Source organism: Urtica dioica, chromosome 9, assembly GCF_054948205.1.
Source record: "Urtica dioica subsp. dioica isolate 48M chromosome 9, U.dioica_male_clone48M_v1_H2, whole genome shotgun sequence".
NCBI lineage: Eukaryota > Viridiplantae > Streptophyta > Magnoliopsida > Rosales > Urticaceae > Urtica > Urtica dioica.
Window position 1 is genome coordinate 569,674 of NC_142764.1, and position 12,992 is coordinate 582,665.

A 12,992-nucleotide genomic window follows, 5' to 3' on the forward strand; every position below is an offset into this window, starting at 1 on the left:
AATCGTCCACGCAGTCAATCTCGTCGAGGAATGACTCTAGCGGAGTCGCTGCATCCACGCCCGCAATATCTCCTGGCGTGCCGTAAGAATCCAAGCCGGACTTTGGCACGTCAGGGCAGGTCTTGTCGCGAGCCCCCTCGCCAACCAAGTTGATCACGAGGCGAGGAGCGGAATCCTCGGACGCGGGATGATCGACCCCCCCACCTGCTCCGCGCCCAGTTGGCGCGCACTCCTCTTGAGGCTGAGCAACGGGCACGGTCACGCCCAGCTCGCCTTCTTTGAGCCACTGCTCTACTCCGCTTGGATTCTCTTCCACGTGCAGAGGAACTTCCCCTAATCCCGCGAAGAGACCATCCTCTACATGTTCAGAATCCTGAAACAAGAGAGAGAAATTAATCTCGGGATTCTCAGTTGAGAAAAGGGAAGGAACATCCATAATGTAAGTGGTAGAAAAGAAACAAGTGTAGAGAAAGAGAGAAAAAATAAAGTGGAGGAATAGGAGAGAGGGGGGGCTTATTTATAGACTTCTAGGGGGGTAGGAGTCCAAATCCTACTCCCACAAGGAAAAAAAACGGAGGAAAAAGTCGGATTTCCCCGCGCGAAGCGAACCAGCCCCGCGCACGGGACGCGCCGCGCGCCGCGCCATCCAGGGCGCGCGCCGCGCGGCTACGCCAAAAAATAAAAAATAAAAATTATAAAAAACTAATTATTTTCCTTGGGTGACGGGATTTCAAAAATATTTTCCTCAAACACCCAACTGAAAAGACAAAAAGTTCATCGCCGGGAACCTCCCGAGCAACGAACTTGCGGGGCTAATGTTGTCGGTCGTTTTCGGAAAACCCGAGACGCCAGGAAGACACGTCGCTCAAAGGGCCGATGGTCAGGCCGGAGGTCCTGAAGGGTGACAAGCCTTCAAGCCCTCACCCAAAGTCTTGACTCCTTGAGTCGAGCCTAGCCCCTCGAGTCGAGACTTGAGTCGGCTCCTCGAGTCGAGCCTAGCCCCTCGAGTTGAGACTTGATTCAGTCTCCTCGAGTCGAGCCTCGCTCCTCGAGTCGAGCCTTGAGTCGGTCTCCTCGAGTCAAGCCTTGAGTCAGTCTCCTCGAGACGAACCTTGAGTCAGCCTCCTCGAGTCGAGACTCGATTCAGATTCTACCCGTCGAATAGCTACATTCATGTCACAAACCCAAGATGCAAAGCCCACAATAGCTCAACGGGCCCGGAAGGACGACGGTCGCGAAAAACCCACGAAGGCGCTGCCCAGCGCGCGCCGCGCCCGCCACACCGCGCGCCGCGCCCGCCACACCGCGCGCCGCGCCCGCCACACCGCGCGCCGTGCCCGGGCAGAGTCGCACCGCGCGCCGCGGGTCGCGCACCGTGCGTGGTGCGCCGCTGCCTCTTGTGCGCCTCCACTTGAAGAGGTGCGCGCCCCCAGTCCCACATGGGCGACGAAGGACCCCCTTAGGGTCCCCAAACACCTATATAAACCCCATCTCACTGAGAGGGAAGCGATCCCTTCATCTCCTATCGATACGCTCGATTTCTCACTCTCCTCTGCTTCTCTTGATGCCATATTTGGCCTGAAGCATTCTCACAAGTCTCTCTCGTTCTCAGAGGTTCCGAAGCACTCACGGGGACTTCCCGGACGTCGCTCCCTCTGACCGAACGCCCCCCGGTGCTCAAGCACGCCCCTAGGGTTCTCGACTAGAGTTCCCTTGCGCGTCTAACACGCTAGACGCGTAAGCGATCTCCGAAGTTCTGAGACGCCGCCAAGGACTCCCCCGCGCCTCGTCTCCTTCGTTGAGCACACTTCTCCACCAAGGTTCTACGCCTCATACTGCGTCTTACACGCTTGAACTACGTTCTGACCTGATCTCACGCGCGGGTACGTAGGCAGCCGACACCCAAGGCACGGTCACTCCTCCTCCTCACCCCTTTCCTCTCCCGAGAGGCGGGTTGATCAGAGAAAACCTAGCTCGAGACTTTCGAGTTCACACTCTTGGCCCAGGTGCGATCACTTGGTCCGGCCTTGGATCGAACCGCCCGAGGTATTAAATAGTTGTTCATTTTCGTGCGACAACACATCCCAAAATTTTTTTTGCAGTGCGTCAAGGATCTCCACAGCCGTCTCTTTCCCTTCCATATTCGTTCGCAACGTATCAGATATGCTTGCGAGCATGTAGGCCACAACTTTGTTATTGGCCGTGGCCCACTTGTCATAATCCTCTTTTAGGTTTCTAGAGGCATTAGGACCAAGAAGCGGAGGCCTGTCTTCAGTGAGGATAAAGCGAATGCTTCACTCAGTAGCACAATGTTCAGGTTCGACTTCCACTTAGGGAAGTTTTCAAAAGTAAGTACGTCTTTCGATAACAAGACCATAATAGGGTTTGACATGATTACTGAATACATAAAAGAACTTCTATTTGCAATATGAAAAGAAACAACTATCTAATAAGTTTAGGAAATAAAAACATAATGCAAACAAGCACGGGACAAAGCCTTGATCATTGGATTGGAGTTGGCATGCAAGTAAGGAGTGAAAAATTTGCGCATTCACTGCGATTCACAACTCAACGTGAACCAACTGATGGGCGACCACGCCGCCAAAGAACCCCACATGATTGCATACCTGGCAAAGCCATAGAAGAACCTCGAGGCCTTCTCGTAGTTCAAAATCGTGCAAGTTCCTCCTCGCGAGGCGAACGGTGAAGCCGACCCCCTGGAATGCCGCTTGTCGATGATCGACGAGGAAGGATCGGGTAAAGTCCCCAATGAGGCGTTGACTATACCATATGTCTCGAGAGCAGATGTTATGGTAATTGAGGACATTCCACCGCCTTCTTAGATGACCCCCCTAGTTGAATTCCTCAAGTAGGAAATAGTGCTCGAAAGTCCAGAGGACGCTAGAAGGCTTAGAAGCCTAGCCTCAAAGTACACGATGAGGGGAGACATCCTCTACAAGCAAGGATATGTTGTGCCACTCTTGCAATGTCTAAAGGAGAGCGAGGCAAAGAATGCGCTCCGTGAAGTCCACGAGGGTCTGTGTGGGAATCACGCTGCGGGCCAATAACTGGCACAAAAACTTCTATGATAGGGGTACTTCTGGTCGACCTTGAAAAATGACTCGCATGAGTGGGCCAGGAAGTGCGGAAAATGTCAAAGGTTTGCCCACGTCCCACGTAAGGCGCCCGCCCCACTATGTCTAGTTATCGCTCCCCGGTCTTTTGCGAAGTGGGGAGTGGACATTATCGGGGAATTGCCCATGACACCCCGCCAATACAAATTCGCGATTGTCCCAATTGATTACTTCACCAAATGTGTGGAAGTGGAATCGGTGGCTAATATCACTGAGGAGAAGATGAGAAACTTCATCTAGAAGTGCATCATCTGCTGCCATGGCGTACTATTTCCCGAGTCCCTACCATATTTAACAGTGATAGCTCTCTGATCATAATGGTGCACTCTCCACACGCAATATATATGATGTACTCTCCAATTCATATATATACATGTAACCGGCTCTTCCAAGATATACAAAATATTTTCATTTAAAAATAATCGGGATATATTGCACTAACGAGCTCTGAGTCAGAGACTGGCTTGCCTCGCCTCAGCGCGGGTCGGGGAGAAAGATGAAGCTCATTTCGGTGAAGAAAGATGAGGATTTTCTATTATTATAATTAAGCTCTATCAAAATTTTCAATTAAGGGCTTTAACAATATGTCCTCTCACTTTTTCTCATATATTTTTAAACCAAAGAGTTTGTTTGGTTGGGAGTAATGGAAACAATCTATGTGATCAAGTTTATAAATCAAAATACAAAACTACAAGAAGTTATATGCAATGGCAAATTATCAAATAGGTAGTGTGCATTACATAATAGCGTTAATAAAAACCATACAAAATCAGCAACAACAATATCAACAACAGAAAAATCAAACTAAAGAAAATGGTTATAATAACAACAATGATGACAAGTGTGGTGAAATATTTGGGGCAAAAGAAATTAAGAACAAAGGCAACCTAAAAAATTGGCAAGAACAATGAATAAGGGCAAACCTTGAGGCAAAGAATTTCGATGACAATTGTGGAGTCGGAGACAGTCCACGTGAAGGATCACAACATAGAGATGGTCCAAGATTAAAAACATGGGGATTTTTGTCTATATCAGGGGAGAGATTAGGGATGGCAATTTCGTGTTCGTGTCGTAATCGTGTCGTGTTAATCGTGTTTGCATAAATAATTGCTAGAACCAAATCCGACCATTTATTAATCGTGTTTGAAATCTAGATCCAAATCCGACCGTTTATTTTTTTTACAGATCCATAACCGTTTAAATTAAACCATTTAATAGTCGTGTTAAATGGGTATTTAATCGTGTTTTAACCGTGTTTAGACATTCGGACTCAATTAAATGCGATATAATAATAAAAAACATATTAGTCATAAGATTAGAATTGTCATTTTTCTTTTTACACTAACTTCCGATACATCGATACTGAGTCACGTGGCTAACTAATACTTTTGTTTTTCCTTTATTCTTTTCCTATTTTTTCACACAAAAAATTTGGCAAAATATCAAAAAAGAAGAGGGAAAATAATGAAGGGTAAAAGTAAACAAAATAGGTAGTTGAAATTTTAAGGAGAATATGGAGGGAATGTTATGGAGGGATATCAAATCTAAATATTAGTCTAATTATTTATAGTTTCATGGAGAATATGGAGGGAATTTTATGGAGGGATATCAAATCTAAATATTAGTCTAATGTTATGGAGAATATGGAGGGAATATTATGGAGGGAATGTTTTATTTGGATAAAAATTAGATATTGAATTTGAAAGCAAATGGAGGTAATAAGTCATTTTACTATAATTGAAATCAAATAAAATTGAATACGATATGTTATTATGAGACTATAGTTATTGTGATAGTTAAATTTAAATTGTGATTTCTCGATATGAATTGAATTAAATTGAAATCAAATAAAATTGAATATGATACGTTATTATGAGACTATAGTTATTGTGATTGTGAATTGAAATCAAATAAATTGAATATGATACGTTATTGTGAGATGATAGTTATTGTGATTGTGTATTGAATTGAATTAAAATCAAATCAAATAAATTGAATATGATACGTTATTATGAGATGATAGTTATTATGATTGTGAATTGAATTGAATTAAAATCAAATAAAATTGAATATGATATGTTATTATGAGATGATAGTTATTGTGATTGTGAATTGTAATGGTTCGGTATGAATTGAATTGAATTGAAATAAAACAAAATTAAATATGATACGTTATTATGAGGCTATAGTTATTGTGACTGTCAATTTTAAATTGTGATTTTTCAATATGAATTGAATTGAAATCCAATAAAATTGAATAAGATAAATTATTATGAGATGATAGTTATTGTGATTGTGAATTGAAATTGTTCGATATAAATTGAATTGAGATAAAATAAAATTGAATATGATACGTTGTTATGAGATAATAGTTATTGTGATAGTCAATTTTAAATTGTTATTTTTCAATATGACTTTAATTGAATTGAAATTCAATAAAATTGAATATGATACATTATTATGAAACTATAGTCATTGTGATTGTGAATCGTGATTGTTCGATATGAATTGAATTAAAACGGAAATAAAATAAAATTGAAATTAATACGTTATTATGATATTATAGTAATTTTGATTGCTCGATATGAATTTTGATTCTTATTGCTCGGGTTAAGTCAATTGATATACTATAGACTATATATTATCATACGTGAATTGATATTTATACGAATATACTTTATTTTATTATATCATATTTTCTAATATCAATTTTATGTTTATAATTATAATTTTATGTTTATAGTTATAAATTTATAATTTTATATATATAATATTAATCGTGTTTAAGTGGATCGTAATCGTGTTATTACTCGTAATCGTGTTAATTGGATCATATTCGTGCGGGTCGTAATCGTGTTTCGTGTCGACCATTTAATAATCGTGTTAATCGGTTTTTTATCGTGTTACCGTAATCGTGTCGTTTTAAACCATTATTTAATCGTGTTAGCGTGTTCGATCCAATTAAGAACCGACCCATTTATTAAGATCCAAATCCGCTTTAAATCGTGTCATAACCGTTTCGTGTTTCGTGTCCGGACCAAATTGCCACCCCTAGGAGAGATATGACTGGTATGAGATTTTAATAAATAACAAGATTTTTTTTTTTAATAAACAAGAGGTTAGTGACGTAAATTTTTTTAAAAAATAAAGATTAATACGGGAATGTAATCTGAAACCCACATATCTATTTGATGGTATTAGGATTTCCCCATTTTAAGATAATCTGATTACCTAATTAATCATATTTTCGAAAATCTTTTTTAACATTAAATCATACCAAACAAGATAATCTTTAACGATTTTGGGAATGTAATTAATATTACTCCCAATTAAATAAACTCGTTGGTTTGAAAATATATGAGAGAAAATGAGAGGATATATTGTGGCTTTTTAATTGCAAAATTTGAGAGAGCTTAAGAACATCTTCAATGGTACATTAGTTTAATTTGTCAAATCTATTTTTTAAACTACATTTTATTAAAGCAATATTGTTCTTTAGTGGTAAGTCAATCTCTATCTTGTTACTTAAATATTAATCATATATATATATTTTTTATATTTTATTACATTCTCATTGGTTGAAAAATAAGTGAGACTCATTAACTTAATTTAAAATAAATTTACAGAGTTAATTTGCTCTATCAAGTAAATAACTAAAATGTGCAACAATGGTTAAGTTAATAACTTAAACTTTTCATAATTACTAGGGAGTCCATGCTCTAATTGTAATAACAGAAAATCCCCATGTTTCTTCACCGACGTGAGCTTCATCTTTCTCCCCGAGCCGCGCTGAGGCGAGGCAAGCCAATCTGTGACTCGGAGGTGGTTAGTTCAAACCCGTCGTCTCTGCGTAGCTGTTGATGAGGAGTAATTTATGGGGATTGGAGAGGGACAAGAATGAAAATGGTTGCAGCTTTAAAGCTGAGAGCACACGCCACGCCTCTCTCCGCCCTCGCCAACAGACTCATCTCCAACAACGCGTCTTCCGACGCCCTTTCCATTTCCGACGCCCTTAGAAGGCAGGGCGACAAAGCCCACGAGTTTCTGGGGCAATACAAGACTAGGGTGAGCGAGAGCCTAGTGGTTGAGGTGTTGAATCTCGTGCAAAACCCCGAGTGGAGCGTGAAGTTCTTCATATGGGCGGGGCGTCAAATCGGGTACTCCCACACCGCCCCCGTGTACGACGCCCTGTTGAAGTCTCTGCGCCCGGGAGATGAAGATCAAGAGCGGCGCTTGCTGGAAGAAATCAAGAGCGACGACGCGGAGGTGCTGGGGAGGCTTCTGAACCTGATGGTCCGGAGGCAGTGCCGGAAGGGGTGGTGGAACGAGGCTCTGGAGGAGCTGAGGCGCCTGAAGGGCCACGGGGTGAGACCCACCGCGGCCACGTACAGCACTGTGGTCCACGTGCTGGCGAGGGCCGGGAGGTTGAGCGAGGCGGAGCTCCTGCGCCGCGAGATGTCGGCCTCGGGGCTTTGCTTGGACGAGGCCGCGCTGGGGTGCCTCGCGAGCGCCCTCTGCAGGGCCGGGAAGTGGAGAGAGGCGCTCGATCTCGTCCCTGCCCCCGACACCGTTCTCTTCACCAAGATGCTCTCGGGGCTCTGCCAGGCGTCCCTCTTCGACGACGCCATGGACTTTCTCGACCGCATGCGCTCCAGCTCTTGCTTCCCCAATGCCGTCACCTACAAGGTCCTTCTCGGCGCCTGCCTCCGCAAGAGGAAGCTCGGCCGCTGCAAGAGAGTCCTCAACATGATGCTCTCCGAAGGCTGTTATCCACACCCTAAGCTGTTCGAGTCCCTCGTCTTCGCTTTTTGCGCATCCGCGGATTTCAAGTTTGCATACAACTTGCTGAGGAAAATGGAGAGTTCCGCTTCCGGTTCCCGCCCCGGCTTTGTCGTTTATAATATCTTCATCGGCGGCATATGTGCCCAAGAAGAATCGCCGAGCTTGGATCTGTTAGATTTGGCAGAGAAAGCCTTCAGCGAGATGCTTCAATCTGGGATCGTGCTGAACAAGATCAATGTGGTTAACTTCGCTCGGTGTCTTTGCCAAGTCGGGAGACTCGAGAGAGCGCACAATGTCATAAGCGATATGATGAAGAAGGGTTTCGTGCCCGATACGAGCACGTACTCTAAAGTGATCAGGTTTATGTGTAGTTCCTCCGAGCTCGAAAAAGCTCTCTTCTTGTTCGAAGAAATGAAAGCGAATGGCGTCGTTCCCGGCGTTTACACGTACACTATCTTGATCGATAGCTTTTGTAAAGCGGGCCTTATTCAGCAAGGTCGCAAACTGTTCGACGAGATGCAACAGAGCGGCTGTCCCCCGAATGTGGTGACTTACACGGCTCTTATACATGCCTACCTTAAACATATGAAGGTATCCGATGCCGATAAGCTCTTCGGGACGATGTTGAAAGACGGGTGTGCTCCGAATATCGTCACCTACACGGCTTTGATTGACGGGCATTTCAAAGCCAGACGGCCTGAAATGGCTGTTCAGATCTACGAAAGAATGAGAGGAAATGGCGTGGAAAGCCCTGATATGGATATTTATTTCAAAACTGATGGTACCGAAACGAATCAACCGGACGTGTTTACGTACGGTGCTGTGGTGGATGGTTTATGCAAAGCTCACAGGGTTGAAGAGGCTGACGATTTATTAGATGCCATGACGGAAAAAGGCTGCGAGCCCAACAACATTGTTTATGACGCTCTAATAGACGGCTTTTGTAAGGCCGGAAAGCTAGACGAAGCCGAAAGGGTATTCTCCAAGATGTCAGACAAAGGCTATTCCCCGACCATGTTCACTTACGGCTCTTTGATCGACGGTCTCTTCAAGTGCAAGAGATTGGACCTTGTTCTAAAAGTCTTGTCCAAAATGGAAGAAAACTCGTGCCAACCCAACGTTGTCATATACACACAAATGGTCGATGGTCTGTGTAAAGTTGGAAAACTAGCCGAGGCCTACAAGTTGATGTTGAAGATGAAGGAAAAGAATTGTGATCCAAATGTCGTGACTTACACTGCGATGATGGACGGGTTCGGAAGAGCGGGTCAAGTAGAGAAAAGCCTCAGTCTGTTGAGAGAGATGTGCTCGAAAGGGTGTGCCCCGAATTTTGTGACTTACAGGGTTTTAATCACGCACTGCTGCACCGCGGGTCTCTTGGACGAGGGTCGCGAACTTCTGCGCGAAACAAAACAGACGTATTGGCCTAAGCATATGGCAAGCTACCAAAAGGTCATCGAAAGCTACAGCAGAGAGTATCTAGCCTCTCTTGGGATTTTGAATGAAATCTCCGATTATGAGTCCGTTCCAATGCTATCCATGTATAGTATTCTGATAGAGAAGTATATAAAGGCCGAAAGACTAGAAGTGGCTTTGGAGCTGTATGAGGAGATTTCGTCTTCGACCCGTTTGAGCAAGAACATGTACACTTCGTTGATCAAAAGCCTGTCGAGTGCGGGCAAACTCGGAAACGGGTTTGAGTTGTTTGCAGATATGTTGAGTCGCGGTGGAGTTCCAGAGCTTACTACTCTTGTTCATCTCGTCAAAGGGCTTGCTCAAGTTGATCGATGGGATGATGCTTTTCGGCTTTCACAGAGCATATGCCATATGGTCTGTCTTTTTGACCGCCCCACATGTTTTTAATCTGTTTATGTTAAGATATCATGTTCTAAATCGAGCCTTTTTTCGTTTTTAAAACTGAGCAGGGTATCCTTTGGGTTCAAGAGGAAGAGACAGATGATGGAATATAAGTCACTTTTTTGACGCTGCACCATTTGATTCCGGCCTTAGCATTCTTTGCCAGCTCTATTGATTAGGAACTCCATAAATTTGGGTCAGCTTGGTAAGATTCTGAGAGAACTAATGATTTTTTTTTTTTCGTGCAGTTAAACTGAATTTTGAAAAGATTGTTCGTCAAATGGTTTAAATTACAGAGGCTAATTTTGATGTAGAAGGATAGTAAAGAGGTTGAGCTCTAAAAGAAACTATGCCTTGCTTTACTCTGTCTGTATAACCGAGGAAAACGGCATATTGTTGGATCTCCACATTCTACTAACTGGTCATATATGACCACAAAATGAACTTCAACAGAGGGCAGTGTTATGTGACCATAATTCAGTCTGCCAGTCATTTTTATGGTTGACTATAGTGCTGCTATACGGCACTAAGTTTTACAAGTGCATTTTATTTTGGTAATAACTTACACTGAATAATTCATGCAATTTTCTCTAATGAGACACCAACATGAATTGAACGGTAAAAGCTGAATTGAATGGGTGAGTATAAATTTATCCTGACTTGTGAAATTTAGTTTTCGCTGGTTAAGAAAACTGGAATACAAAATTTAGCTTACACCGAATAATTTAGCAGAGAACATAAATGAAAAACAAATACAAGAATTATGAACTACTTTCATCAGTTCAGTTAAACAGTTTATTGCAAAGCGACAGAAGTGGAAACCAACTCTTCAGCTGATGCATCTGCAACCAATCAAACCAAAGCATAAAAGAGAAGCAGTGAAAAGAAAGCAGAAAAGAGTCGTGCTGATACGGAAGGCTGTCGCTTGGTGTTCACCTCCCAGCAATTCTCTTTCTCTTCCGATGATTTTCTCTTACTATTACCATTCTTTCCCGTACAGAATCGCCGAAAAGATTTTCATGTACTAATAAACCACTTACAAATGCAAATAAAGAGCAAGAGAACAATGAATGATTAAGAACAAGAGAACAAACCAGTCTCAAGCATTTCTTTTAGTAAATCTATCAAACTACTAACAATAAAACATTAAGCCCAGCTTTTAAGTTAAAAAAAACAAAGTAATATTAAATCTAAAGCTGTAGCAAGAACCATGTCTTGAAGCTCTTCACAAAAGAACACAACATGAAAAGCCTTTTGGAAGAGAAACATTTGTGTCATGCATTTTCCTTCCTATTAAATGAGCTTCCTACCATCTCCAACGACTATTGCGCGGGAAGTGACACATTTGTGAGAATTGTTCCAACCCTCTTCAAATACTACATCAAATTAATGCAAAATTTGGTGTGATAAAAATAGTTTCACACAAAATTTATTGTGGAATTATTCATCTACACCAAATTGGTGTAGCACAATTTATAATTGCAAATGCATCAAAATCAATTATAATTTTTTCCCTTAATTTAAATAATTTATAAAAAGAAATTACATATCGTTAATTAAAAAAAGATAATAAATAAGATGAAAAATTATGTACATAGCATTAATGAAACACGATACATACTTAATAAAAATAATAATAGAATCTCAATAAAAATTAAACTTAACACGTGGTATCTAACTTGGTCTAGTATTAATCTCATACATACTTCAGTTTGAAAGGTCCTGGGTTTGAATCTCATGGACTGCATGCCCCTTTATAGGTGGAAGATTTATTCTTCTTTCATCTTATTGCTCATATTAAATCATATAATCTGGTCAATAGTGCCACATGTGCTTGCACTACTAATATATCATGTAATCTTTGCCAATAGTTCTACCTCTAAAAAAAATTACACTTAACACACAACGTTATAAAGAAAAAAATACAACTGTATGCATAATCAAATAAAAACCTTTGTTAAATTACTTGAACAATACTATCCTTTTTTTTTCTTTAATATGTTATATAGGTCCATGTAGACTGCAATATTCCATGTATCATGATTTATTTTGATTATTTAAGTTTGCCTATGAAATGCAGTATTTATGCATCTTTAACTTGTGAATATAATCTCAAAATATGTTTGTAAACCGAGGCATTTGGTAGAAAACCGAAATCCCTTACCATTGGCACAGAATTCCGCTTTTGTCTAGAATGAATTATTCCTTCCAGCGTTGACCAGAATTCCACTAACAATGCAATGGAACATTTCATTGACGAAATTTTCACTTATATGCATTAAAAAAATAACTAAAATCAGTACAATTTCAAAGGATTACAATGTAGTATTTTTTTAAATAAGGACTAAAATGTAAAAAGTGAGAAATAAAGAATAGTGTATTGAAAACGGCCTCCTTAAAACCTCTTCGAGGGTCGGTAGAGGAAAGAGTACCTTTATTTATATTCATAATTATTCAAAGTTACAAATATAAATCTAATCATCATTGTTCAAACTTGAAAGATCGAAATCGAAATCATCCACGAGATCGAAGTTAACAAACGTCTCTTGAGCTCGTCTATCATGTAGAAGCCAATATTTTTTAACAGTTAATTCCTCCACCATTTCAGGAGCTAGACTGCATCTTCTATCATCGATAATGCGACCAGAGCTATTGAATGCGACCTCGGATGAACCAGTCGAGATAGGTATTGAGAGTACGTCACGACCTATATATTCTTGACAAGATGGAAAACATACCACGCTAGGACATCAAGTGTATCTTGTTGCATGGAAACAAACCAGGACGTGTCGCATAGTGCGATCTCCTCGTTGCTGGCTGAATCTTGAGATGTTCTTGAGGAAGATGGAAATGGACTTGGAGATCTATGCATACCTCGTGCGTGTTGATATAGTTGTTGAAACATGCATGTACCTGTGGATTGGATGTGTGGTGGTCTCAGCTCGAGTGGTGGTCCAGTCCTTGATTGATAGGTCCTGAAAAGAGAATAAAAACCTTCCACGGCTCCGACGTGATTGCTTAAAATGTAATTTTCACGAGTCATATCCACTAAATATTTCCAAAAGTCCATATATCCATTAAATTTGATTCAGGCGTCAAAACTGCACCCAAAGCCGTATAGAAAAGGAATTTTTCCTGGACCTCAATATTTGTTATACTTTTCTTTCATGGCTATAAAGCATGGTTGAAAAAGTGGAAAATGGTTCACATCATGAAGAT

The 12,992-nt window shown here is 41.3% G+C and overlaps 1 protein-coding gene across 3 annotated transcripts; it reads left to right on the plus strand.

Moving 5' to 3' along the window:
• Positions 1 to 6,865: 6,865 nt before the first annotated feature.
• Positions 6,866 to 10,734, plus strand: LOC149384600 (Tetratricopeptide repeat (TPR)-like superfamily protein). 3 transcript variants are annotated; one of them, XR_016301458.1, is made up of 3 exons: positions 6,866 to 9,746; positions 9,842 to 9,978; positions 10,560 to 10,734. XR_016301458.1 is itself a non-coding variant. In XM_089627203.1 (2 exons), exons 1-2 carry the CDS (start codon positions 7,032 to 7,034, stop codon positions 9,884 to 9,886), a joined length of 2,760 nt encoding a protein of 919 aa, XP_089483329.1. In that variant the 5' UTR covers positions 6,866 to 7,031; the 3' UTR covers positions 9,887 to 10,384. The 3 variants fall into 3 exon arrangements, 1 of the variants encoding a protein (XP_089483329.1); XR_016301459.1 differs by lacking the exon at positions 10,560 to 10,734 and adding an exon at positions 10,070 to 10,384; XM_089627203.1 differs by lacking the exon at positions 10,560 to 10,734 and having other exon boundaries at positions 9,842 to 10,384.
• Positions 10,735 to 12,992: the final 2,258 nt, after the last annotated feature.